Raw genomic sequence first — 27,209 nt, 5'->3', positions numbered from 1 at the left:
CGCGAAATCGCGTTAATTGGCGACGCGTATCAAAAAAACGTCGCGTCGGTTTGCTGTTAGCGCGAGGGCGCGAATTGTTTCCGGGGTTGCGAAGATAATACGCGCGGCGATTCATCCAACCGTGCGTCTATCTCGCGTTGCCGCGATATAGCCGGACGAATTTACGAGAACCCGCGATGAAAAACGCCGCTTCGATACGTTCGAGGTGCGCAGGGAATATTTCGGGCTAAACCCCCGTGAAATCCATGATTCGCTCGCGATGATCACGACTGGGAGTGGCGAAAGGGTTTGCAAGGAAGAGATAATGGGAGAGATGGACGGCGGAGGGAAAGAAAATTGTAAAGAGCCTGGCCGGATAAGCTGACTGGAAATTGGAAATCGGAGAGCCGTTCGGATCACTTACTCGCCCGGTACATCTTCTCGATAACGTCTCTCGCGTGGATCTCGATCACCGCGATCGCTTTGAACTTCAATCGGTCCAGCCGGCTCAGCTCGCCCCTGATCGCGTCCGTGTACCTGCTCAGCGCCTGGTTCTGTCGTTTCCGTAGCTTCTTCAGCGGTCTCCTCGAGTCCACCAATCTTCAAGCAAAAAATCCGAGGCTCGTCAACGATTATCGAACTCGACGAGAATTTTAATTCCTCTAAAATCGCCAGCAGTTCCACGGCGCATAAAAACGCACCGAGAAACTCTGCAGGAATTACAAATGCAAAAGCTCGCCCACGACCAGTAGCCGGTGGAAATAATTGGAATTATTCCGAAAAAGGGCCAGGCCAGAAAAGCGCCGCTAATTATCTCCATCGGACGGTTCATCAGCGGCTCGTTCATTTAACCCTCTCGTTTCGCCGGCTGGCCAAAAGAGACGTAACGCGAGAAAATTTGTTCGCAGCGAGCGTAGCATAATCAGCCTCTTTGTCAGACACCAGTCCCTGTATCCGTTTATTTCTTTCCTCGCCGGCATCGTCCTACGGGCGAGAGGGTGCGCGGGACCGCACTCGTCCTCTGCTCGTGGCAGGGACGTTAGGACACGGTCCCGGGACGTACGGATTTTCTCTGCGGCACGCGGTGGTGTGGGTTAAATTATTCGCGGTACGGCTGGTATATGCAAACGAGGGAGAGAAAGGGGTGCGCAACGTGGACGACGTGGGCTCTGGATCGTGGCACGGTAGCACGGAATATGCAAAATTCCCCTTATTAGAGTTACCGTGTCCCTCTATCTGCGATCCACCCAAGCGTTCCTCACTTTCTCCCCCGTTCTTCGCCAGTGGGACCCGTCGACGACAGCACCAGCAGCCTAAGGGCCGCGGGACTGGCTTCGTCCTTGGCCTCTGTCCATTCTTTCGTCGCCCACCACGTTCGATCACACTTTATTCAACTATAGATCGCTGTGGCTAACGATAGGATCGAGTATATCGTGAGTACGCAGGCATTTTTGAATGGTAAGCGTGAAACGCTGCTGGTACGATTCAATATTCCGCAAATACATCCCTGATTACGTGAAACATCCGTACAGCTAAACAATTGCCCCTAATTTACGATCAAACATTGAATTTATCGTTCCATCGTTAGCAACAGCGAACGTAGCAACATTTACCAAAGTAACAGAACTTGGTGCGTGTCTCACTTGCAGTGCAGCAGGGTGCGAGTGCAGTCGCTGGTCCATTGGATCTGGGTGGACGTAATTCCAGGCTGGCTTGGCCACTCTTTCACCCACCTGTCGCGTCTGACGGTCATTTTTCGCAGCGCCGATCGACAGTGTCTGAGCACCTCGCGCAGGCTTGTCCTCATCGCGGTCTCTGCGGAATTGCGACACCTCTTTCGCACCCGTCCCTCGCTTTTATTTCTAATTTTGCTCCCGGTCGTTCTGTCGCTCGAAACACCGACCACCCCCTCGCGCTCGACCGCCGCTACGCCTTTCCGCCGCGCGCAAATTGTGTCCCCTTTCGCGGGGAAAAATGGTTACCGGATGGCACCGCGAAAAGCGGCGGATAAAAGCGGGCAGAGCGAAACGCGAGGGTTAACCTTTATTCACCGGGCGCAGCCGTGCTGGTTCAAATCCGATTTTCGAACGGCGCGGAAGAGGGCGTAGAGAGGGTTGCGCGAGGGTGGCGGGTATTTCGTTGAGCTCTTTTAACGCGAGTGAATTTTATCTCGCGACAACTGGCTCTCGTGTAATTAGGTAAGCCAACGGTGTCGACGCGCGACAAAAGTAACGCAGGCTTTCGCTCACCAATCTCGCAGAGCCACTGCTCGACTTGGCCGTCCAGAACCACTGGCAGGCTGAACTCGACGTATTCGCCTTCCTCTGAGTTCATGGCTGTAGCCAATTGCTTGCCAGCCACAGTCTACAAGATCGCGAGAGGCGTCTGAAATTTCTGGCTAAACCAATCTCGACACGCGTTACCTTGCTGAGCGTCAAATATTTAATGTTCTCGAAAAGTTTCTTAATGTGCGGCTGCACCAGTTCCGGTTTCTTCGCGTTCGCCAGGATCTCCAGCAGGTCGTCGTTCGAGATGAAGTAGAACCTTGGGAACACGTGCCGCTTGGTCTCGAGGTACTCTTCCAGGGCCCGTTGCATCGACTCGAGCTTGTCGTTGATTTTATTCAGAACCTCGAGCAGGCCAGCTGTAGCGGTTTAAAGGCGAGGGGAAGAAGCACGATGGGACGGGGCGAACGGAAAAAATGCAAATGCTTCCGGTAGACCGGATTTACATTATTTTATAGCGCGCCCGTCGCGTCGACACGCTTCGTTCCATCTTCCACCCCCGTTTTCCCTTCTCTCCTTTTTTCTCCATCCCTCTCGTTGCGCTACAGCAACGCGCCGTACAATTTTCCGTCCCCGTTTTTCTTTCCCCTCCTACGCTGGAAACGCTCGGATATTACGAGCCAACCCCCGCTCGAATTACAATGCATTACGCGTGCCTTATGTTTCGACGATTCTGCTGTATATCCCTCTCTATATCTCTCTCTCTTCGCGTTGCCCTGCTCTCGTTCCTCTGTTTGCCCACTATTTTTTAGAGCCATTTGGAGATGCAACTTTTCAGAGCGACTTTCACAGGCGATTTTCCGCTCTGCCCGTCGTTGCGTGCCGTTTTTTAATTCGTCGAACGTGAGATATTTTCCTAACAGCGTGCTCTGGACGCTTTGAATTTTTAATCGAGCAAAAGTGCTCGGTTCTCTTTCGAACGATCACGAGGCAACGCGAGGAGACCGCTCTATTTTCCAGTCGACGGAAATTCTTCTGATAGACAGTCTTTCCCTTCGTTTTCTCGTCTCTTTTGTACCTTTCTGTTAGAGGAACTTACGTGGGTTGTGCGTCGCTGGCATCGCCAGACCGTAGGACAACATCCGCGACGTAATTTCGGTCCACAATTTCGTCAGTTTGTCGTAGTCGTCTGTCTCCTTGGGGAGCTGTTTCCGGATGTCTTCCGTGGTGAATATGTTGTCCATGTACACGTAACCGCGTTGAATAACCAGGGCGGTTTCGAGCACCTCCCCTATGGTCGAAAGGGTTCGTTCCCAGTAATCGACCTCTTTGGCGAACGGCTCGACGAACCTGCGACCACCAAAGCGACATAGAACCGCAGCGTCGACTCCTCTGAATGTGTGTCTCTGTATATCAATCTATTAAACCTTGTCCCCTTCATCGCTGATAATTGAACCTGATGCTCCTCCAAACTCTGCGTTATATCATCGATACTCGTTATCTTGTATATCCCCTTGTCTTTGTAGGGAATCATTTGCAAAGGCATGGTCGCCCAGACATCGCTAATAGCCTTAAGCCCCTGAATAACATAGAATAAGATCGCAAAACGGAGATCGACGAGCCCTGTCTCGTTTATCATACTCACGTTCTCAATGGCCAGTTCCATGGAGGCTGAGTTCGAGATGTCACTGATCTGCTCAGCGAAATTCTGCAGCTGCATCTCTGCGATCGCGTCCAGAGTGAACTCGTCCGATTGTTCGTCGAACTCGCGATCGACGGTGTCCTTGACCCTCCTCCAGTGTCGAGACCTCATGGCTGGGTTCTTCAGGTCCGTGATCAAAGGCAGCGTTCGTCTGAACCTGTCCACTCGACCTCTGAAACATCGTATCAGACGTCTGTTCGCTGTTCTCAGTTTACCTTGATTATTTCTCACCTGGAGTGCTCGACGATCTCCCAGTTCTTATCCTTCAACTCTCTGCTGAGACGGTTCAACCGTCTGAATAGAACATTCGCGGTGTTCTCCATCTCGTCCATCTCAATCTCCCAGAAATTCTGCGTCCTGTATTTCTCCCAGGCCTCGTTCCACTCGTTAGTGATCTGCCACACCAGCTCGATCGCTTTCAGATCCTGCAAAATTAATCCTCGTGCATGTATCCACGAACAGTCCAGGACGTTCATACTTGGTCCAGTTGTATAAGCTCGAGAGAGTCCGGCTGGTTGATACCAAACATCGTCAGATGCGACTTAAGTCTGCTCTCTCTTCTTCTGAGCGCCAATGCTTCTCGCTCTACGTACTCGAGCCAGCTGAACGCATCTTCATTCACGAAATTTTAATTAATAATTCACGCAACGGGCTACCTTCGAGGTGTTTGATGAATAAGATCCTTTACCTTTCGGTTGCCATTCAGACGTGAACGGTCCAGTGTCCCAGAACTTCCCAACCAGTGCTGTCACCTCGTCCTTGAACATCAGGACATCTCTCTGCAACATCTGCTTGAATTCTTCCTGCAAAGAATAATTTGTACATAAAATTTCTATAGAAACTTAAATAAGCAATAGTTACTCGCCTTCTTCTCTTTCAACATGATCTCAGATTCAGCCAACAGCGCCAGATACGCGTTCCAGGAGGGTTGTATGTCGTACAATTTCCGTCTGAAGTCGAACGTTAGGCTCACCTCGTATTTCTCTGCGAGGTAAAAGAGGCGGTGGATGGGATTGGCACGCGAAGAAAGAAGAAGGACGACGATTAAGTCGCGGAACCGGAGGAACGCCGCTGATTTCACGGGCTATCGATCCTGCCCGCGTCCATTCGCCGCGTGGGATCGTTTAAAAGGTTTACCCAAAGTCTGGTATTGCTCCTGGATCTTCGGGAACTCCTCCTCCTCCCGTGGAATATCGGCGGTGAGCTTCTCGAACAACTGCATCGCGTACTGCATGCTGATCAGGTCCGTCGGTTCTTTCGTTATTCTGCGAACGAATGAATTCACGATCGCGATCGATCGAGACGTTATCGTAGAGAAAATATTCTCACGACTGGAGAGCTAGTGTTAATTGTTTCTACTCTTCGCGTATCGATATGACTTGGAATTTGAGCAACGAGAATAAGAAAATTGGAGTGAAATCAGAAGGGATAGAGATGAGAAATATCAGTGAAATATAGATATGATTTTTGATGATCCATCACTTTTTCGAATTCTCAGCGATGTAGTGGTAGAGATGGTTCATCATGTTCTCAGTCTGTCGTAGCAGAAGAGCGATCAGTTTCTGCTGCCACACCGAGCACTGCTCGATGATGGCTCCTTTCAGCGCGTCGGCGTTCACGTCGAGGAAGTGCACGGTCATCACCGTGTCCTGCATCTGAACGTTATTCGCGATGATCGCGTATCTGCTGATATCCGAGTCGTACGTCGCAGCCGTTGGCTTCAATTTTTCGTATCTGAACAACGAATTATCGTTTATCTAGAAACAAATAGGAAACCATTGTGATTTTTGGTAATTTCGTTCGATCACCTCTGCAGATACATTTCCCTGTTCATCTCCCAGATCTCTTGAAACGGTTCCCAGGTTTTCAGATAGGTTTGCACTTGGACGAAGCAGAAGTTCACCTCTGAAAATTTTCACCATCGATGTTATTCGAATGAGAGTGAGAATGGACGCAGATGGGAGATACGACCATCGTTCAGCTTCTGTTGGAGATCGAGCAGCTCTGGATCCTTCTCGTACATGCTCCAGAATGGTGCGATGGGGATGTCGAACTTAAATTTGTTGATCAGTCGCGTTACTCTCTTCAGAGGCTCCAACAGAGTGTCGAAGATCGTCGAGATCTCCATGGCGATCTCCGATAGATCTGGATCGAACTTTATCTGGGGACGTTATCACTTAATGTAGAGAGAACTCTTAAAAGAAGCGTGAAGCTAAAATTATTTTGCGATGTAAAATAAAATTGTAGGTATAAGCTACTGTGCCTTGTTATTAACAAGATCCACGTGCATCAAGATGAATGGTGATGGCGGTGTGGTGCCGTCCCCGTGAAGAGTAACGTGCATGGCTTGCAGAGACTCTATCAGACACAATTTGAACGACTCTCCCACCAGCACGTCCAATCTGCTCAAGAAAATCTTCCACTGTTCCAGACTCTATCGCGAGAAGCAATTTTTATCATTTTTCAAACAGCCGTGCAACAGATATTTCGAATATCGTGATTAAATTCGAGAGTGGCGTGTTTCTTCTCGATTCGTAGAAACGTTACGTTAAATCGGAAGTCATCGATGTACGGGGGTTTCCGGGTTAACGAACACGCGTACACCCCGCGGCGTCGCGTCACACGGCGACATAATCGTAACACGGATCGACCTGTCCCGCGTTTCCGGTGTGGAAGCCGCGTGAAAATTGCACAGCCAGCGGGGATAACACGGGGGGTGCGTATCGTGGAAATTTCACCGCGCGAACGACCGCGTTCCTCGTCGATGCGACGGAAAAACTGTCTGCCACTGGCCGAGTTGTTATCCCAGCGTGCTTAAAAATCCCTCCTTCTACCATTACGTGATATTTTAATAAAACGTTCCTTACGAAAACCTCGTTTCCTCGCGAATGCACGTGGGGTCGTGGAAAAAACGAGGGGTGAATGTTAAACGCGCGGAGTGGTCATCTCCAAAGGAGAGAAACGAGGGTAAGAATGTACCTCTTCAAAAACATCCTTGAACCCGTCGCAGACGACCATCACGTACTGAACGATAGTCCTATAGTTCTTCAGTAAAACCTCAAACGTCTTATCCCTAAACAAACCACCGCAAATTTATCATCTGAATTAAAAATCGACTCGATCATCCCCTCGTACCTGATCCTAACCAATTCCTGCTGGAACTCCTGCAGCCTGTACGTATAATTCGGCTTGATCTTGATCATAGGTGTGTCGCAGATCTTCTCGCAGATCTTGACGATCTCCCAGTTCGACTCTTTGTAGACGTCGATGAACTCCTGCAGCTGTTCACAGGCACGTGAAGAACGAAAACGTGTACGCGTGTGTATGCGCAATTATAGACAGGCAGAAGCTGGTGGGAATTTTCACAGAGTAGGCGAGGAAGGATTCCCGCGTGGTCGTAGTCCGGCTTTGTCCTTCTGGCCTAGCCGGATCCCGTCGATTTGAACAGGGTAACGAATGGCCGCAAACGCGGCACGGATATCCGCTATTGTTATTCCGTTTCGCCGGCACGCGCGGCCGCTTCTTGCTTAATTAAACAAACAAAGGCTGCGGACGGATACCCACTTGGCTGGGTCAAAATTTCATTTCGACCAGGACAGAGCCGTACTCTGCGCATAAATTTCTGCAGGCCTCTCTCTGTATATAGACGGCACACCCGCGTCCGGTTCCAACGGGCGGGTTATTGGTCGGACACGGAGGGCCGTACTGGACGAAGAGGAGCGGAGGCAGAGAGAAAGTATAGGGCGGAGGATGGCGAAGGGAATAGAGGGTTGGAGGGCGACGAACGAAGCGTACATTTGCCGTTTGGTTAAAGCAATCCTCGATGTATGCGTCCACGTACTCCGTGTTCCATGTCAGCCTGTTTAAGCCGGGATTGATCTTCCTGTCTAGCTGGCGAATTAGCTCGTGGAACAGCTCCCGCTCCGTCATCGACAACGCTGAAAAACACAATGTATATATACTCCCGTGAGCAGATTCGTTTCCACGGCACGTACGCGAGCTGGACACGGTTCAACGCGGCTGGAACGCGATCATCCGTACTCTGTCCGCTCGGTCTAAACACGATCGTTCGATTACCGATCATTTTCGACCTCCTCGATGGATGGATAAGAGTGTCTCTTCCGTTCGATGCGATTTTTTTTTTTCGTTGCTTTTTGGTGACGCTTTTTTTTTTAAATAATTCGAGCGTTCGAAGGTGTGGGGCGACAGTGATTTGCTTCCTCCTATAACGGGTCGCGTATCGTTTCACGGCGGATCGATCACTTTTGTACACGCGGATGTTAGGGATTTTGTTCAAATTGAAATATGGTGTAGCTCGTGGGAAAATCGGGGGTGGGTTAAGTGAACGTTTGGCTGGTTTTGAAACCGGTCTCGCGATGCGAGCGCTCCAAATGGATGCTGCGATCGTTTTAATTTATTGATAATTTCTCAATTATTTAAATGGATATCCACGCTTCGAGGCAAAGAAATTTGCAAATATAAACTTGATCTATGCTTTTGCTATAAAATTCATTGCTCGGTTTGGAGAATCGTTTGCAGATTTATTGGCGAGCTCATCGACGATTCTGATCACAGCAAGAAATTAATTCATGGAAGGACAGGTTTCAAGGGCTCTCTCTCACTCTCTATTTCTCTCTCTCGAGCGGATCGAAGTGCACGGTTTCAATTAGCTCGGATAATCGAGATTCCAGGCTGGCCACGTTCGCTAACTTTCCTCCCGTCTTGATATTTTATAATTGTGGCCAGAGAGCTGGTTAGCAGTATAACCAGCGACGGCGCGTTAAAAGCGTGCCGGAAGACGCTCCAGGTATTTCCGTGGGAAATGTACTTGTGCAACTATTTCGCAATCTCGCGGACTCGATGTACAAACGGAAAGTTTCAGCGCGCCGTTGCACTCGAGACTTCAAAATATTTGCGACTACGACTCGTTGCGAGAACACGCGTCCCCTCAGCTCGCAAAAGCGCGATGGAACCAGAAAACGGTCGTCAAATAGAAATATTAACATCTGTTTCTCGTACTTTGATCTTTATTTTATCGTTGCCACTGTGGTTTCGATATTTTTTCGACATCACGATCGATCGATCTGTCGTCGATCGTTAGTGGCGAACAGGGGCGCGCTCGAAATGGCGAACTCCCCGCCGGAAGTTGTGTCGCGGCACCAATTATTACTTCGCAACTCGGCTCAATGCATCAGAAAATGTACGTTTAATAGAATTTGCCGCGGCTAGGGAACTTCCGGCAGCTCATTTGGAAGAAGCAATTTAGCGCGGATTTCTCGTTAAGGGAAACTAATAACGCGTCGGTTAGTTGCCGCGGTGAAATGTTCGACGTTCAAAGAAGACCGCTGAAATTACGATATTAGCAACACGCGATAGGTTGCGCAAAATGGTGGTTCGATGCGTACGAAGATCGCCAAGTGACCAAACGCGCGATTAAATTACAGCCCCGGAACGAGAACGACGCGAAACACCAACCTTGGATCGCCTTGTTGTAACCGATGATCACAGCGAGAACGCTCTCGTAGACGAAATGGAGGTTCTCCCATTTGTCGTAGACGATCTGCACGTGGACGGGTATGTCGAACTTGAGGGTGATCCAATAAGCCGTCTCGCGGCACAGATTCAAGATGTCCGCCTGGATGTTGCACTCGAGCTGGCCAGGCCTCGCGTCGCTTCGCCGCATCAGGAAACGGTCGAGCTTCGCACGGGGATTCTCGCCTACCTCGTGTAACCAACGGGTGTGTATGTCCAGGATGAAGTCGTCGATCGATTTCTTGAGGAGATCGTGCTGATGGTAGACCTCGTCGGCAATGGCGCAATAGGGCATCCATTCGGCCTCCTCGAGCACCTCCCTTGTTGATTGCAGCCGCGCACCTTTCAGCCGTAGGTTCAACGCCCTGCCTGCATAATACGGGGTCATCGAAGGGTACTCCTCCCTCTCGTCCACTACTTCTTGCTTCGTCTGTTGGATATCCTCGCTGAACAGTTTCCATATCTGTATCGAAGTCCAAACGCGCTTCTTTTTCATTCTCGTGAGACGTGTACGCGACATTTTTAATTTTTAGACGAAAATAGTGACGATGAGACGATGATTTTAATTTGAAATCTGGTGTGGTGACGAGCGAATGAAATAGAAAGGGCGATGGTTTTATGAATTTCTGTGGATCTCGTACGTCAGTAGTCTTGGCGTCGAATAGAGCCGTCAGATTCTCGCGGTTCATATAAGTGTAGAATCCCCGGAGGTTCTCTACCCCTTCCTGCGCGTTGTTCAAGCCCACGAAAACCGATGCGACCAGGTTCTCGATGATGACCTCGAGATCCTTCATTTCGTTGCGGAAGGCAAACATGTCGTCGTGCCACGTGCTGTGATGAACGTCGAAGATCTTCTGGGAGTGGTGCTCGATCTTTTCCAAGGCCTCGTGGAAGAGTCTCTCGATCTTTCTGCACACCCTCTCTCGTTCCTCCCCTTTGGTCCCACCGAACATTGGCTTCAGGATTTCCGTCGTCTCGTCCATTCTATTCGCAATAAACTCGTTACACTTCGAACACGCTATTTAGAATTTCAGAATCTTTTCATTTCACTGATTTCATCCCCTAAGAATCTTTCTTAATCATCGTGACACCACGAGGAACAGAGCAACCGCGTCTACAACCCTCGCATCGCGGAATTCATCGACGTAAATCGCTATTAAAGCGTTCCGTCCGCGAAATCGAGAGACATCGACGATTTCGTCGGCGGTGTCACGGTGTCTTTAATTCCCAAACGAATGGACTGTTCGACGAGCGAGTGGAGAGCGCGAGGGGGTTGATTACCTGGCGAAATCGATCATCGCCTGACAGATCTCAATCATGTCCTGGCATCTGCCGATGAAAATATCGATGTACTGGAATATGTTCACCCTGTTTAAATCCCAGGGCACGTTCGTCAGGTTATTGTGGGCCTGGGCTATCTGAAAAGCAAATACAGGCCACGACGTACAAAAGGGTGGCTCGTTCCCGCGGAATTTATATCGCGTCGATGGGGTAACGCGCGCAATAATTCCAATCCTACCGGCCACATCGACGCAATTGCTCGTAGTGGCTCAATCTACTTGCGTGTCCGACCAATGCCAGGTGTCTGTATCCACTGACATCGGTTCACTCTCGACGGCTGCTCGTATCAACGTTCCACAGAATCACCGCGACTACTGCTAGCAGACCGTTTAATATCCGTTTGGCGACCCGTTCGCGATCGATGGACAAGCCTGGACGCGAGCTAAAGCGGATAAATAAGCCCTATTACACACCCTCTGCGAACCTATTCACTTTTATAACCGCGTTATCAATCGCTGGATGGAGGGTAGTTCGTTGCCGCTCATGCTGGATGCTGCTCGCGATTATTTCATCCTGTGCAACGGTCAATTTCACGACTTAAGTGGACTCTTGAATTGTACTTTAGCAGTAAAAATGTGAAAATATAGAAACTTCATGATCGCGAGTTTAAAAAGCGAGGGAATAGCAGAAATTGGCAATTATGTGGAACGATAAGGGAGTAGAACGATCGAGAGAGGTCAGAGTTCGTTTCTGGTCAGTCCTTTTCAGGATTACCAGTCGATCTAGCGTTAACGATGTCATCTTGGCTCTCGAAATACGATTGGTCGAATATACTTCGTTAAATAAAGTCGTTTCGCTTTGTTCGCGCGCGCTGGCGAATTTTTTCCTCGTCGAACAGCTCCTCTCGGGACACGCCAGTGGTCGCACTCGTCAGACGATTCAATTTCAAAAGCGCTCGAGTGCGCGATACTGTTGCACGTCGCACTGTATCTTGTCAACAACGCCAATGGTTTACCTGCGTCTTCTATTATTTCCCCCCCGCCCCAGCCATCGCTTTCATTTCGACGGTCAACAGAGTCATGGTCGCGATTCGTTCTCGAAAAATACCGACTCGATTGTCCTCGAGAGTTTCATAAACAATCGAAATATCGAAAATGAAATGTTACTTCGTTGCGAGCCGAGCGTTGTTTCTATTTTTTCCTTTTTTTTTCCCTCGATCGCGCTGATATCCCGTTGTTCGACGCGGTCGATTGAGTCGCGAGCTTTCACAAAACGGGACGCTGGAATTCGTTTAATGACGGCGACGCGAAAGACTCGCAACGGGGCGCGAAGGATAAAAATTTGCCACGTTTCATATCGTTAACGATCGATCACGGTCGGTTAGCCCCGTTTTCACGTTCCACGCGCGCACTCGCTTCAGAAATAACGAAACGCACCGCGGGAAATTGCAAAGTTCAAAGCTCGATATCGAGCCGGGTGGCTAATCAAATTTGTAGCGCGCCGTTCAAGACGAGTTTAACCCGGGACGGGAAGTAAAAAGAACAGCTTGCTAGTTTCAATTTGCGCTCGTGTAAATACGGTATATAACGGAAGTTCCTGGGCACCAGGAGTTTAATCGTTTATCGAGTTGAAACAGAGGATGGTAAGAACAAAGACGAAGCCGTTAGATCGCCGCATTCATTTCAATCCATTCACGTAGAGCACCTAAAACGATTAAAAGAACATATGAAATTTAATCTAGCTTCTTGCTTAAACAAATTAACATTAACCGTGCTTTGCGATCCTCAACAACTTCCACTCTCGTCCAGGTTCAAAGTGAAAATTAACAGAAGATCCCCTTGAGCGAACAAAATGTTGCGAGCAATTAATTACCCTCGTCCACGTCGACGTGGCTTCCGCGACCCTATTTGTCGGACCCGACCAAGGTTAATAAATACCAGTTACAGGGAGAAACAAGGAGACCCCTCGTCATCCCTGCAGGGACTACATTCGACCCTCGATCAATGATACGATTGTCAGGATCTGTCGCAGAAAAATCACAGGCGCCCTTTGATTCGATTCGTTCGACCGCGTGCGAGCTGGTTCACCCTCCTCGAGTGCAACCCCTATTCGCGCTCGTGGCGATCCTCGCCCCTCAGTCAGGCACTTATCTAACAGCTCGAGGACCGCCTAAGTCTTGGGTTATTGTGACTTCCGCTTAACGCGAAAACTTGACCCGGTTCCGTAATCAACCGGCTCGTTTAGCGAGCCGCCTAGCTACCTCTCGTTCCAGGGGATGAAAACGGTAATCCTGGATTGATAAATTATTTTCGTACACGTGCTCTCTCTCTCTCTCTCTCTCTTTGTTCAGGAAAGTTGCGATACGCTTCGCACGGGACGCTGTTTGATTGATTTGATTAATTAACCGGCTCGTATAGAGTATCCGAGAGTGTTGAAGCGGAAATAGAGAGCCGTGAACGGGGAATGTTTAGAGATGGATCGTTCTACGTGGACAGAGAGGGTTGCGTTGTCGTTGAAACTTACTGAACGCGTACGTTTGCGATGTATACTTAAGAATTTAGTATAGAGGATTATTCAACAGTTGTATATTGTTATTAATACGTTCTCTGAATTTTTCTATTAATGGTTCGACGTAACTTTCGATGTTAATTAGAGGAAGATGGAACTGTGTTCGTATTTTTCGACGATATCCTGGCCATTAGTCAAGCATTCGAGTTCAGGATGTATATGTATATTCCCATGCTCATTTGCATGGGCATCGTGTGCTCTCCGTGTTGTTTTACAACGGCTCGCAGCGATTAAAGGAAGATAAGATTAATTGCGGGGCTGGGCGCGTCGTGGCGCGAATATTATTTTAACAGGGGACGGAGGTTGTTCCCGCGGCCACGGGGATCATTGTGCGCCGGCCAAAGGGAGGGTACAATTACCGTGACTTCCGCTTAACTCCTCGCGGGAACTCCTCACTTTGCCTAACGGCTCTTTCCTAAGTATCTAAAGTAACTCCGCACACGTCGTTTAATAGTCCCTTAATGCACCGACCGACCAGTGAATTTCTACGCGGTATCTGAGAGGGAATGTTCGAACTACCCCGTCGAAAATAAGGATAGAACGACGTTCCCTATGGTAACCAATATATATATATATATATATAACGCTAACTGACTTCTCTGACCGTGTGTACGCGTGCAATTTCATATTGAAACATTCAGAGAGGGTATACCAAAAATTAATGAAGAAAAATGATCTCACATTGTCGTACAAAGATTGGTAATCTCGACAGGCGGTTATGCACTCCTCGAACTTCTCCATGGATTTTCTGGTTTTGCCAGCGAATAATTCTTTGAAATCGATGTAGTCCCGGCAGAGGATGACGATCTGATTGCTGAGCGCCTTGAACAGGTTCTCGATCCTCTCGTGGCTGTTGTAATACGGCGAGTTCAGCCAGATCGTTCTGAACAGGTGAACGATTGGCATCAGGTGGTCCCGGATCTTCGAGGGCCGAGGGCATTCGTCTAGCTTCGCGGACGGATCCACGAGGATTCGAAGGTACTCTATGTTGGACCTGGCTTCCTTCGCGCCGGTCTCGATCTCATCCTTCAACGTTAGGAACTGCCGGACGTAGGTCGAATGGCTAGCCGAGAGGAACTCGGCTATCCTCTTCACCGTAGGATTTTGTAGCTGGTGGTTCAGACCGCATAGATTGTCGTCTGTCATCCAGAAAAATTCCTCCTTTATCGATGCTCCAATTTATTTCACGCGAGTAACAATCAACCCCTTTGATTCGCGAGTTACCCCCTCGCGAATACGTGTATTTGTTACACGATTTTCTGTAGCCGCAAACGAAATCGTCGAGAACCAGCGACTTGTGTGAATCGAGGGACGATTCTATTTAAATGCAAACTTAAATCGAGTCGAACTATTCGACGAGGAGAATCGTAGAGAGTTCTCTGGTCCTCGACAGACTGAACAGTGATCAGTGAAATTGATGGTGAAATTACTAACGTCGATAAATCCAAAAGTCGTACTCATCCTGGAGGCACAACAACTCGTTGGGTGTAGCTTGTTCCTGGTCGGAGAGGGCTATCCTGATTTGGGTGGTCCAGTGGTCCACGACACCCTCCAGCCTCTTGACCAGCTCCTTATCGGCCTTGGCCTCGTCGCTGCTCAGGTCGCTACCCTCCCAGGGTACATAAATCACCGTTAAGCCCAGCATTTTGTACGCGAGGTCCGTTAAATTGCACAGGAAGGTGTCCACGTTCGTGTAAAATTCCGCCTTCACGCATGTGTCTCAGGTTAAGGAAGACGTAAACGTTGTACACAGACCTGTCGTTGCATCCCATTTCTTTCAATATTTTTAAATGTCTCGCGAGGAAATTCTATTCCTCCCAGGGAGAAGCAACTATAACTTCTCGTTTGTTTCGCATATAACGAGGAATTATCGTTGGGCCATTTTTTTTTCGAGCGCGCGGTTAATGACTCTGTCAGTGTTCCAGAGCACGCTGGCTTGCGCGTATCATTTTATTCGGGAGTATACTTTAACGGGATAAAAAGAATATTGATAAAAGTCTCGAAAAAAAGTACGTAGGAATGAACATTTTATTCACTGTCACTGGCGGCACCGCGCGGCAAAGCAGTGCTCAAGCTTTTATCTTTAATTGGTTCGAAGCTACAGCCCCTTATCGCTGAAAGCGTTGCACTGTACAAAAATTTCAATAAATACCCTGGCAAGATAATTCTCGGACCGTGGAGAACGAGGTCGCGTAAAATTGCAACCGCGTAATTGGGCGAATTATTTGGTCTCCCCCCCAAAAAAAGCGAACAAAACAAAATTCTGTACCATATAAATCGAAGGAGAACCTCGTAACCAACGCGAGGAGCGTCCAATCATAGCTCAGCCCCCGGTTCGTTGCAGTGTTCTTGCAATTAGAGCGGTGCGGCTCTTCGATGCAGTTAGAATCGCGGATCCATTAGAAATAATGAAGCGACTTCCGGCGGAACGCAACGCAATCGTTTCTGACTGGGCGCTCGCGGCCTCTCGTACGTGTGCAAACATCGACGCGGAATTTACCGCCGCGACGGCGAGTTGCACAGTGCATTTAGCCGAAAATTATGGTAATAATAACTTCGTCCAACCCTTCCTGTTTCGCCTGGCCCCCCGTCCTCCCCGCCCTCCATCGCTGTCGCCGCGGGACCGGAAGTTCGAGCTGCGGAAACTGGGACTGCGCGGTCGAAGTTACAAATTCGGTTGGTAGCGTCGTGGCTCAAGGAATCGCGCAGAATTTCGTTCGCTGTCTTTTGCTTTCCACACCCTTTCGCGCCATTTAAGGAACGCTTACCTTAATTTCAATAAAACCCAGACCAAAATTAAAAAAAAAAAAAAAAAAACACCAATACCATATTTCTACTTTCGTTTCTAATTGGCACAGAATATTCAATCCCAAAGATTTCACACGATCGAACGACCAATTAAACTGTTGCTGACTCGCGCGCAGTGCGCAGATTGTTTATCCAGATGGGAAAAAGAGGATCTCGAAAAGCAGGGAGGAAAGTTTTGGAGGTCGTTGAAGTATCGTTACGTCCGCGTTACCGCGTAACTCTCGCTCGACTAATTAAACACGAGTTAAGCCACGAGACTGGTTGGTTCCAGCGGGACGGATACTGTCCGGCCAGGTTTCGATCTTGAGGAAAATCGGCGCCAGCACGTTGTGCACCAACGACAGCACGTGGTACTCCACTTTATCGTTCACGGTGCCGAACAGCACGCGGTCCCGGAACGTGTCCGCTCGCAGGATCTCTTGCGGCTCCCGGACAAAGTACGTCAGCTCGCGTACAGGAATCAGTGGGAAGGACAGGGAGGAGTTCAGCCTGTTGTACAAGTGGTAGATGGTCAGGATCGGGATTTGCGGGGTCATGATGAATTCTCGAATGGTCATTTCGGTGTAGTAGGTCCAATCGTTGTCCCTTATGCCCGCCAGGGTCGTCATATCCTTGATGCAAGTGACCTCGAATCGAAGAAACGATCGTGCGTTAAGATTAAACAGACTCGATTCAATTTCGCTGCGCAGGACGCACGCGTGCCACGTTCGATCATAATTTGTGCCGCGAGCTCGCTTGTATACTCCAAGAGGAGGGCAAGGTTACTAACCAGGTCCAACAACTCCTGTTCATCGTACACTGGTTTAAGTTCCTCTTCGACCTCGTCAATCTCCGCACCTGGAACAGAATGAAGCTGGAAATCGAGGACTGAATGTAACGTTGGATCTCTGATATGGAACCATGGTAGGTTTCAATTTAAAGGAGAGTTTCACGGGCGTCCTTAAATCCTCTGGGCGATTTAAATCAAGCGCATTCGTTTCGATATCGTTTCAGAGGTCCAGAGGGTAGTTTCCTCGAGGCCAGCGACGCGCCCTACCCCGCGGATTCGCCTTCGCAATCTACCAGGGACGATAAATCGCGGGCAGGCCACTGAATCGGCGGAAGAGGAAACACGTCGCGGTGATCGAGGCGCCGCGGGACGACACGTTCACAGTAATTTATTGGCCTATGATAGCGAGCATTATGTAGATAGCAACGACGACCGTGTCTTCCACCCACCGGTTTTCTGTTACCGCGCCAGGACGATGCTTCCACCCGCGAACTTCACCTGGGCGGGCTTATTACTGTCACGTACCGTTCCAGGGCAATGGTTTTTCACGGTTTACATTGTAAACCGTCACGTTCACCATGTACGCTCAACGGGGGACGCCCACCCCCGTAACCCAGGGATCTCTGCGAGTGACGCGCGACCCTCACGAATTCGCTCAACCGTCGCGAACGACGCATTCGCGAGCAAAACGTGCGGTTCTGTTGCCGGCGTTGGTCCGGGCTGTTGGCGTTTCTGACGCAGTCTTCTTGTTGGCTCCTCGCGACGGTGCCAAGAATACAGACCGATGACGAGAGCTCTGTGTATTTTTGGTTAACCCTTGCTCACCCTCTTTTAAACAGACAAGGGGTGTACTTTAAATTCGTGCTGCGATTACTCGAATTTCTCAGTCGAGATCGTGTCAGAATCTAAGATTCGTCTGTTCGTCAATTTTTGTAAACGTAATGTCGATTGAAGGGAGGGGGTTGCTAGCGAAGCGGCTGCAACTGTTCGCAATAAAATTCTCGTTCGACCGGTTAACCGTTACAGTTTCGTTGCGCGTTCCACGTGAAACTAATTCCTTTTTTATTTTCCAACGCGGGTGAATATCGCGGCAAACATTTTTGCCCCGCTCGGACGGCGGTATATTAATTAGAACGCGAGCGAGAAAGAGAGAGCGCATCGCGAGCATTGTCGACGTAATTACGGGCACTCTGCGCTGCGTTCGAAATTATTTCGCCGTATCACTGCCCTCCGCGGAGCTGTATGGTACCTGTCGATTTTGTATTTCGAATGTTTCAGTGGAAACGGAATTTTTTACGAACGAGATTAAAATTGAAATGAAAATAAGAATAACTCTGGCTGCAGGAGGGGTGGAATTTTTTACGCGACTACCAATGATAGTCGCAGAGGGGTTGATTGCTATCCTCGATCATCCATAATTAACCTGTGACATTAATAATTCGCAGATAGTTTCAATGTTTCCCCTCCCTCCAATCTCGAACAGATCCTTCGAGTTGACTTCTGTACATTCCATGCAAAGCGATTCTCATAGCTCGAGCATTCATCACGAATGCTATTGGTTTATCCAGTCTAACTGCATTCGGAACACGCGACGAATCAGCCTTGTTTCGGCTTGAGAAACATGCCTTGAATTAGCATAATCCCAGAGACAAATTAGGAAATCGACGACGCTGCGAACGATCGATTAATCGCCGACCAGTGGCCACCTCGAGCGTCATTATTCACCCCCTGATAAGCTTGTATCGGTGTTAGCCTGCAGTTCAGTCTCGATTGAACTATCTTCTGTCGAGTCTCTGGTAATTAGAGTTGTACGAGCAATGGTACGATTCTAATTAACCTTGTTATCTTACTTTGAATACGAGACTGCCATTTTTACAGGGTAGGAAATCTTTCAATTTTCTTCATTCGATCACTGGATAAATTGCCACGGTAGATATCAACGGAAAAAGTTACTAAATTCTTTTTATATCGATATTCAGAAATAAATACGCGAAGTTATTCGACTGCCTGCAGTATTTAATTACACGAACAGCGTGTTTCACGGTTGCTTCGGTTAAATTCGCTGGGTTTTGTAAAAATTACCGGACCGCAACGACACCTTAAATTGATTCGCAATTTCACCTGGCTGCACGTGAAAATAAATTCGATACTTCCCCCCCGATACGGTATCGCGGTGATACAGTGCCGTATTACAAATTCACCCTCCGAAGTACTGCAACGAAAAACTCGATTAATCGCGAAATTAATATTCTTCGCCTCCGCTCTGAAATTACGATACAAAAATCTGACGCGCGTAGTCGCAGCCGGCTAAATTCCGAAGTAGGTTAGGAAACACGAAGCGTGCAGAATAATTCATGACCTGGTAGGCGAGGAAGAAAAAAAAAGCGGAAGGGGAAGGAGAATCGCGACAGCGGGGGGGCGGCGAGAACGGGACCGGAAGCGAAGCGTGGAGGAACCACAGAAGTTGGCGGAGAGGAGCCAACGGCAGACGAGGCGTGCAGAAAAAAAAAAAGGAGCAGCTCTATTATAGAACTGCGGGAGGGAGAAGGGCGAGAATGGGTAGCCTTTAATATTTTTCTCGTAAATCTTACGGCGTTTCTCTTCGTCGTCGGTGGACTCAGCGTCCAAGTACTCTCTGTGCGGGTCCGTGGGCGGCTTATCTTTAACTTTATCTCGCCGACTTTGCATTTTATTGACGGCACGGCCTGCCGGCCTCGACACCTACGCCGCTCGAGGGCCTCGTGCAGCTGATTTATGCGCCCCGTCCGACTGTTACCGCGACCCACGCGCGCCCTTCCGCTGGCTACCGTTTCGCCGTAGATATTGTCGAGTGCCACGACGAGCCCCGTTTTCGATCCTCGACGAGGGCACCCCTGACGGACGGGGATCTACTCGCGATCGTCGCTTGTCCGCGAATCGTTGCTGCTTTCCGCGGTTCGACTCGAACGCTCGATATCTCGACTCGCTTCTGGGCGATCCTTGTTACCGATTCACGCTGAAGTTCGCGATCGTCTAACGCTATTTGTAATTAAAAGTGACATCGTGAGATCTGAGAATTTTGTTCGATCTTCAAACGGATCGTTTCAACCTGCTTAAGCTGGTATTACCGTAGACTCCAAGGCCCAGCTCAAACTTAACCCACCGAAATCCATCCCCCGCCGATCAAAGCTCCTCTATCCTTCCTCGACGCGACATAACCGGACGCTGTGTTATTCCATGGATTTACAAGACTCGGTTTTACCCTTCGAGATTATCGTTTCCGGTCTACGGACGCGGATCCCTTTGCGAGGGACCGCTAAGTTCGCTGGGAACCCTGTAAATCTGCATGTACAAGACTAGGTGGCATAATAACTCACGGATGAAGGATACAGTTTGGAATTCGATGGACTGTTGCTAACGAAAGTGGGGATATCGTCTACAAATGCAGAGAGTATTTTTTTCGAGAGGTTATCGAGGGACGCGACCCTTAAATAAGATGCAAAATGGCCGCCTTTCGGTCGACAATACCGATCGATCCTGTCGCCTACTATTCGAGGAAATATAAATCCTGTTTAATGCACCGGGCACCTAAACGACGTGGATTTCCGAGCAACCGCCCGTTCCCCGTGTCCCATGCGAGATTGATGCGCCACCCTAAATATCCTGATCCATCTCTCGGGACCTGATATTCCAGAGAGTCGCCAGGCGTTGATAAACATAAATAGTGGCGACTGTCTCCCGTTCGTAGCTCGATTTCTCCGCCAAAGAGAAGAAAGCAGCGGCTCCTCGATTATTCAGCGTCAATTGGCCGTCAACTGCACCGCTGGCGGAAACTTCTCGCAGCCGTGAAAGGGCGGTATTTTCGATGCACGAGCCGTAGCGCCGCGACAAAGCGAACTTCACAGGCCCAGCACGCGCGCGTTCCAGACTCAACCGGAAGTTTTCCGTTCCACGGGAAATCTGCTTCCGACGAGAGCTCTGTGGGAGGCGAGCGCCAGTCGCGATTTCAACCACCGCGAAAATTCGCTCCGCGAGGAAAACCGGTTCGAGCTACGTCGCGATCTTTATCTGTGTCGATACACCGTTCGAGACCTCGCTGTCTCGAGAGACGACTGATCGAGGGAACCGCGAAGGAAACGGGTCGACTGGCATTTATCGAGTCGAATCGATGACGGTTCGCGGCCACGTACGTACGCCGGTACTTTCGAAACGGCGATTCCAGTCGCGCGGAAAAAGTTGCACGCTGGCAAACCGATGAATCTGGGATATTAAAGTTTCCGGGTCAAAATGGTACCAACCTCGCGTTCGAAGGCTTTGGAAATGGTTTCTGACTGGGCGAAGTGCGAAGGAATGCTTTGGCGATTTCCTTGCAGCTTTCGAGAATGTTATTCCCAATTTCAAAGCTCCGTAATATCATATTAAAGCAGATTAAAATTGAAAAACTTAAGGTAAATGTGTCTTTAATTTCTCGCTATCCAAACATGCGCAAACGATCTCAAAATAAAAATTTTCAAGCACCCATTGTTTCATCCTTTCCACCCATCGTCGCTTCCGCCGCGAGAGCCACCGAACGTCCATCAACCTTCACGTTCGCACGGTCTTTGCGGACAGCCGGTCGATCGTCGTCCCAGAGCGTTCGATACGAAACGAGCGAAAGAAGAAATTGCATCGCGCACGTACGAGGAACAGCGTTCGTTCGCCGAAACAAGATTAAAAGGAGGCGATGCCACGAGATTGAAAGGCAACGCCGTCGAAGTCGAGCAACTAGAGGGAGAGATCGCTGGGAGACATTTATATTCCGGTTGAATCGTTATTGACCGATCATAGGGACAGCAGCGATCCGCGTAGCGTCGTTCTCCTCCTTTCTTTCCTCCATTCCAGTCTTCCTTCTTTCCTTGCATCGCCACGTTCGAACCGCGGCCATGTTACTCCTCCTCGTCGCCTGTCCTTTCAAAGCTGTACACTTACACTCGCACAGACGCCCAGGCGCTTTGTTCCAGCTTCCTTCGAGGTTTCATTGTCGTTTATGATATCCAGCCTTTTGTAGTCCTTCGCTGGAACCGTCCTTCCATTTTTCTACCACTGTTCCTCCTTCGAACGGCTCCTTTCTCACCGTCTGTCCATCGTCGCGACGTCTAACGAGCATTTTTATCGCTTCTACGAGGAATCTGGTTCTACGAGGAGGTTTAATTGGTTGAGAATTGCGTGGAGTTGCTTGTTTCGATCCATTGAAGTCCCTTTAAGGAATAGAAATTTTTCTATTCGCGATGGAGAATGAAGAATGTGTGGGAGAAGTTCCATTTCCTCTGTCATTATCGATGGTAATTGTTCGGTAGACGAACGATCTCGGTTCCTCGCGTTTGTCAGAATTTCCGGGCCATCAACTCGACGTCGTCGGTGTCTCCATTTTTCCTGGTCTAGCGACGATGCCTGCTGGTATCCGAGAAGGAATAACCGCGAACCTGTGAAGTCACTCGGGCCATTTTCCATTCGCCATTCAAGGCTGCGTTATTATTCCCTTAACGGAGCCATCGGATAACGCGCCATCAGAATTACTCGCTTTTATTGCGCCGTTATTTATCGCTTGTACAAAACGCCTCAACATCCGAGCTTGCACGTGCCCATATCCATCATCCTCCGTCTTCCACCGTCGTCCATTTTGCAGGGTGGAGGCCTCTCGCGCGTTCTGTGGAGGATCAGACGCGTACCAACATCCTTCATCGAGCCTTCAACGGGACCTCGTTAATTCTTCGACGGTTAACGTTGATTTTTTTAACCCTTCGAGACAACACGCTGTGCTCGTGTCTGGCAACGCGTTGGTTTTTAATATGCAAAGTTTTTAAATCGTTTGAGTTATTAAAAATTTAAGCTTTAAGGATTATTAAAAAATTGAAAATGTAGAGAGCAATCGTTGATTTAAAAATCGTCCGACTAAATGGTTCGCGGGTAATAAATACTGGGTGGTGAACGTGGAATAATCGAACGTGAACGTTACCCATTGACGAGGGGTGGTCGTCGCGTCTGGCAACGCGTTGGTTCTTAATACGCAATGTTTTTAAATCATCGTTATTAAAAAGTTAAGCGTTAGACGTTATTAAAAAATTGTAAATTTAGAGAGCAATCTGTGATTTAAAAATCGTCCGACTAAATGGTTCGCGGGTAATAAATACTGGGTGGTGAACGTGGAATAATCGAACGCGAACGTTACCCATTGACGAGGGGTGGTCGTCGCGTCCCATTGATTTAAAATGTTAATCGCGTGCCGCGGAATTATCGCCGCCGGTGCTGGGACGGGAATCACCAATAACAGCTTGTTTAAAACAATCAGTAAATCGGGCTCGCGGACAATCGATGTCGGCGCATCGAGCGATTCGGTTTCAAGGAACACAATTCGTTTACCTGCAATAATACCGTTTACGTGCCCAGCAATTCTTAAAGCGCTAAATAACCGAACGGTACGTACCCGTAATTCGCTCGCAATTCCATTTCGCGTCGTAATAATCTGCCTCGCGGTCAGATTCATCAGAGTCCCGCGTTACCATTTTATTTAACGAAATATTTGTCATTAAATTTCCACGCAGGATTATACGAAGCACAATTTTAATGTAAACTAAAGGGGTGGTTAATTTATAACAATCGATCGAATCGACTTGGATTCAGGCAAGCTTTGAGATACAAGGAACGATAAATGGAATTATCGTTCAGAGAATGGTCGAGCGGTTAACCCCAGTTCCACTGAAAGCCATCCGCGACCATTTTTCTTCCTCCCTCGGTTGTTATTCCGTCGGGGTGGTACGCGAAACTTTTTGGAATTCCAAAGGAACGAACGAACCGTCCCAGAGCCCGGCGCAATAATGCCTTCGATGGCCCGTGGAAGCATGAAAACTCCCGGCTACAATAGCGACGGCGGGATGGCGCGGTTGTAGTTTGCCTGATAGAAGCGCGACGAGTTCGACGTACACGCGTCCAACTTCCGCGAGACGGTCGAACACTTAGAGAATTGCCATCCCTTGAATTAGTGTATCTTCCCAGCGTCTTTGTGCGCACCAAGGAACATCCAGCAGACTTTAAGGGCTACCCAAATACCCTTGCGACGCGGTCGAAGACAGTGACTCACTCTGCATCAAACGAATCGTTCCAACTACAAAATAAAAATTCCATTCACCTCTTGAAGCTTTCGAATATTTGAATAGTCAACGTTTCTCATCGAATTGATAAAAAAAAAAAAATGAAATTCGTGACAGTGTGCGAAGGGTATAAATGAAAGGGGACGTTGAATAGTCGGAGAGGGTCCAAAGGCTCGTTTATGACGAACGCGAGGAAGAACACGCGTCGAATTAATTAACGCGACGGGGACACTCGAAGGCCCGGAAGAAATTGGGTCGAAGTGACTGGCGGTGGACGAAAAGCGAGCGCAGTCATCGTATGTATGCTAATTGAACGAGGAGCAATCTGGAATGGACCCAGCCAGTGGCTTCCAGTTGATTACCATGGCAAGTACCAGGCTGGCGAGTTCCTCCGCGAACGACAATGTGAAAACAGCTTTAATGTTTCATCCAGAGCCCGCTGGATGGGGCGCAGGAGGGTGGCCACGAGGAAATCCTGTCCTGAGATTGCAGCGTCAAAGAAAGTCCTGGGCGCCTCTTGTCGGGATTGGAGCCATCGCGAGGAATGGCGCGGACTGCGAGCAGGTAGATCAAGGTGAACATTTCCGGTTCGCAAAAAAATATTTGAATCTTGCGCGCGAAATTTCAGAGAAAATTAAGAAATTTCGAGGTTGAACGTTCTGTCGATCGTCACGAGTAAAAGTGCGCTTCGTTGACCGAGAAACGTTGGTTGGTAACAGCGGGTACCAGCAGAGTTGGGGTGGGACGAAGAGAAAAGGGTGCAGGGGGCGGGAGAAATAAATTGAGTTTCGTGATTAATTGAAACGCGAAATATTGTAGCGTTTAAAAGCGAGACGCTTATTAAATTCCGGACGTTTAAAGCTGCGATGCCCGGCCAGCGTATTCGCGAGCGGAAAATTAAACGGCGGAACGTTTAACGAGCCTACATCGACGGATTAACATGCTGTTTTTATGTTTATTCTGCGCCGCGGCGCAGATCAAACGTGATCGCGGTGAATTGCCGTGAAACGTTCGCCAATTGAAGGGTCGACCCGTGGAACGAGAGGGTAGGAAAGAAAAAAGCTGCGTAAACATTAACAAAATTGCGGCGAAGGGTGAACCGCTCGGAAGAAGCAAACATATACTCGCGCGAAACTTTTTCGCAGCCCGCGATAAAGTTTTTTCATTTCGAGGCTCCAAGGTCGAAGCATTCAACCCTCCTTTCTCACGAGGTCACGACTTTCTAATTACACGCGACTCCAGATATTACGGCATGCCTCTTTCAGCGGCAGTCTTTTCGAACTAAAGGTCTTTCGACCTTGAGCCTTCCCCTCGCGAGATCTTAGCGTCGAAGCTTTTTAACTTTTACTCGGCAATTTTGAAACGCCTCAGCGGAAGCTCCTCCGCATCGCGCGTTTCAGCTTCTCAATTATTCCACTTCAACGATGCATAAATATTTCCAAGCTTCAAAATTCCCATCGACCTCCTCAACTTATCCTCCTCTGACCTTGACCTTCCGACCTTCACACATTACCCTTACTTTCCCCAATACCTCGTTCGCCCCACGTTTCTTCCAAGATCGCACCACCCTCGCCAGCCCCTCACCGTTTTCAATTACCATTTCAATTAATCGCCATTTACGCGGAGCTCGCATCAGAGAGCTCTGTCGCGGACGGTTTCACGCCCTCGTCTCTGTCGTGGGGGCAGAATCGAATTTCAATTTGCCGTGTGGAGAGCAGGCCAGTCGAAAGGTGCGGGAAGGTCGACGGTTGATCGTCGTGGTTCCGCGGTTGTTTGTCGACGGCCGACGCCAGAGCCCCGTGGAAACGCTTTTCTTCGTGAATCGATCGACGCTGGCCATCGAAGGGATTTCCTCGAGTGCTTCCGCTGTCTCGTGCAGCTCGCTCTCTCGCGGACGGTTCACTGGCCATGGGACTAACTGCTTTCTCGATGGCGCGCGCTGATCGAATCGAACGGAAACAATGGCCACCAGAATAACCGGTACACGGACGCTCCTTCGACGAGTGCGTTCGATTTTCGGAAAATCGCCTAACTCACGTACCTCTCTCTCTCTCTCTCGTCTATACAGTACTCAACAAAAGTCTTAGTTCAGCTACATACTCGAGTTAATTCTTTTGAGACAAATTAATTTTACCATTGCACTTCTTTCGATTTCTACACGTTCCTGAGAGATCCACTAATTTTCTAATAATTGTAACCGCTAGAGTTAATGAGATGCGAGTGCAATACATTTGGAAAATCTAGAGGAATATAAAAATGATGACTATGTGATAATTTTCGAGCGTTTCCTTGGTAGCACGTTTAAGGACTTTTGCTGTGTACTGTACGTGCCGTGGCCTCCAACTGTGAACTCGATGTTGATTCGTGGGAACCGGGTGCAGCGGAGGTTCGACGATGTAACTTGAATGTTAACATCGACGGGATTGAAGAGGGGACGGCTGCGAGACTGACGTGCGGGAGTGTTGTTTGATGTTTTCCAGGGACGTCAGGGCTGTTTGGACCTTCCTGCAGGAAGTCGCCTGTTGACGGACCGTTCGACCGAGCCACGGGCGAGGGCAGCGGTGTAAACCGTGGAAAATAGTTGAATCGATCCGATCCGCGTGCGTTATACATTATAACCAATTACTCCAAGTGTCCGTGGGAGAGGTAGTAAAGGTAAAAAATGAAAATTGCGTACGGGAGCTTCACGGCGCATCGAATAATATATGAAGATTATGCATGAAACTCTCGGATAGAATACGGAGCGGAGATTCTGCGTAAAATTTTCATGCAATGCAAAAAATGCTACGTCAAGCTTCTTTGCGAACTGAAAGAAGAACGCGTAGAGACTGAATTTTTTAACCGCGTCGCTTCTGAATTTATGCTTGATCGTTTAATCCTCATTTTCGTGCGTGCTTTTAAAACGTACGTTCGCGTTGGAACATTTCAGTTTATTCTGAATGGATGAAAAATTTCGTCGAGAAAACGGTCGAGAAATTTCGACTCCTCTGTAACGACTTTCCCGTCGAGCTGTAAACCGCGCACCCTGGCTCGACGGGGCGTTAATACGCCCGCGTAAAATCGGTCGTTTTACGGCGACACGGTGGAAAAGTGCGGACCCGTGAGAACTTCGTTACCAGTGTCGCCGGAAATTGCAGCAAACCCGTGAGAAAAAAAAAAAGAACCCGCCCCCGCGGCGGCCCCGTAAATTCGCCATTATTAAATTCGACAAGGACGAACGGGCGGGTCGACCAGCAACG

General features: G+C 48.9%; 2 protein-coding genes across 2 annotated transcripts in view; both read right to left on the bottom strand.

Annotated features, from left to right (window-relative positions):
• Positions 1–15,021, bottom strand: part of Kl-2 (dynein heavy chain 2, axonemal kl-2) — a 33,363-nt gene extending 18,342 nt beyond the window's left edge. Inside the window, exons 1-24 of the mRNA XM_076902951.1 lie at positions 14,722–15,021; positions 13,969–14,426; positions 10,720–10,856; positions 10,080–10,422; positions 9,382–9,901; positions 7,702–7,844; positions 7,042–7,187; positions 6,886–6,979; positions 6,170–6,340; positions 5,878–6,067; positions 5,715–5,811; positions 5,389–5,640; positions 5,044–5,171; positions 4,768–4,890; positions 4,595–4,705; positions 4,385–4,518; positions 4,138–4,331; positions 3,850–4,078; positions 3,632–3,783; positions 3,304–3,554; positions 2,403–2,623; positions 2,229–2,343; positions 1,623–1,794; positions 404–579 (exon numbers count right to left, since the gene is read on the bottom strand). Of these exons, the coding sequence (XP_076759066.1) occupies positions 404–579; positions 1,623–1,794; positions 2,229–2,343; positions 2,403–2,623; positions 3,304–3,554; positions 3,632–3,783; positions 3,850–4,078; positions 4,138–4,331; positions 4,385–4,518; positions 4,595–4,705; positions 4,768–4,890; positions 5,044–5,171; positions 5,389–5,640; positions 5,715–5,811; positions 5,878–6,067; positions 6,170–6,340; positions 6,886–6,979; positions 7,042–7,187; positions 7,702–7,844; positions 9,382–9,901; positions 10,080–10,422; positions 10,720–10,856; positions 13,969–14,426; positions 14,722–14,932 (4,768 nt within the window). The 5' untranslated portion in view covers positions 14,933–15,021. The remainder of the gene's footprint in view (positions 1–403; positions 580–1,622; positions 1,795–2,228; positions 2,344–2,402; positions 2,624–3,303; positions 3,555–3,631; positions 3,784–3,849; positions 4,079–4,137; positions 4,332–4,384; positions 4,519–4,594; positions 4,706–4,767; positions 4,891–5,043; positions 5,172–5,388; positions 5,641–5,714; positions 5,812–5,877; positions 6,068–6,169; positions 6,341–6,885; positions 6,980–7,041; positions 7,188–7,701; positions 7,845–9,381; positions 9,902–10,079; positions 10,423–10,719; positions 10,857–13,968; positions 14,427–14,721) is intronic.
• A 1,198-nt stretch (positions 15,022–16,219) lies between these two features.
• On the bottom strand, positions 16,220–16,915 carry LOC143428474 (uncharacterized). Its single transcript, XM_076903370.1, has 2 exons — positions 16,865–16,915; positions 16,220–16,721 (listed from the first exon to the last, which is right to left on the bottom strand). The coding sequence occupies exon 2, from the start codon at positions 16,701–16,703 to the stop codon at positions 16,329–16,331; it is 375 nt and encodes a 124-aa protein (XP_076759485.1). The 5' UTR covers positions 16,704–16,721; positions 16,865–16,915; the 3' UTR covers positions 16,220–16,328.
• Between the last annotated feature and the right edge of the window lie 10,294 nt (positions 16,916–27,209).

This window comes from Xylocopa sonorina, chromosome 10, assembly GCF_050948175.1.
Source record: "Xylocopa sonorina isolate GNS202 chromosome 10, iyXylSono1_principal, whole genome shotgun sequence".
In the NCBI taxonomy this organism is placed as follows: Eukaryota; Metazoa; Arthropoda; class Insecta; order Hymenoptera; family Apidae; genus Xylocopa; species Xylocopa sonorina.
This window is presented reverse-complemented; position numbering and strand designations above follow the sequence as displayed.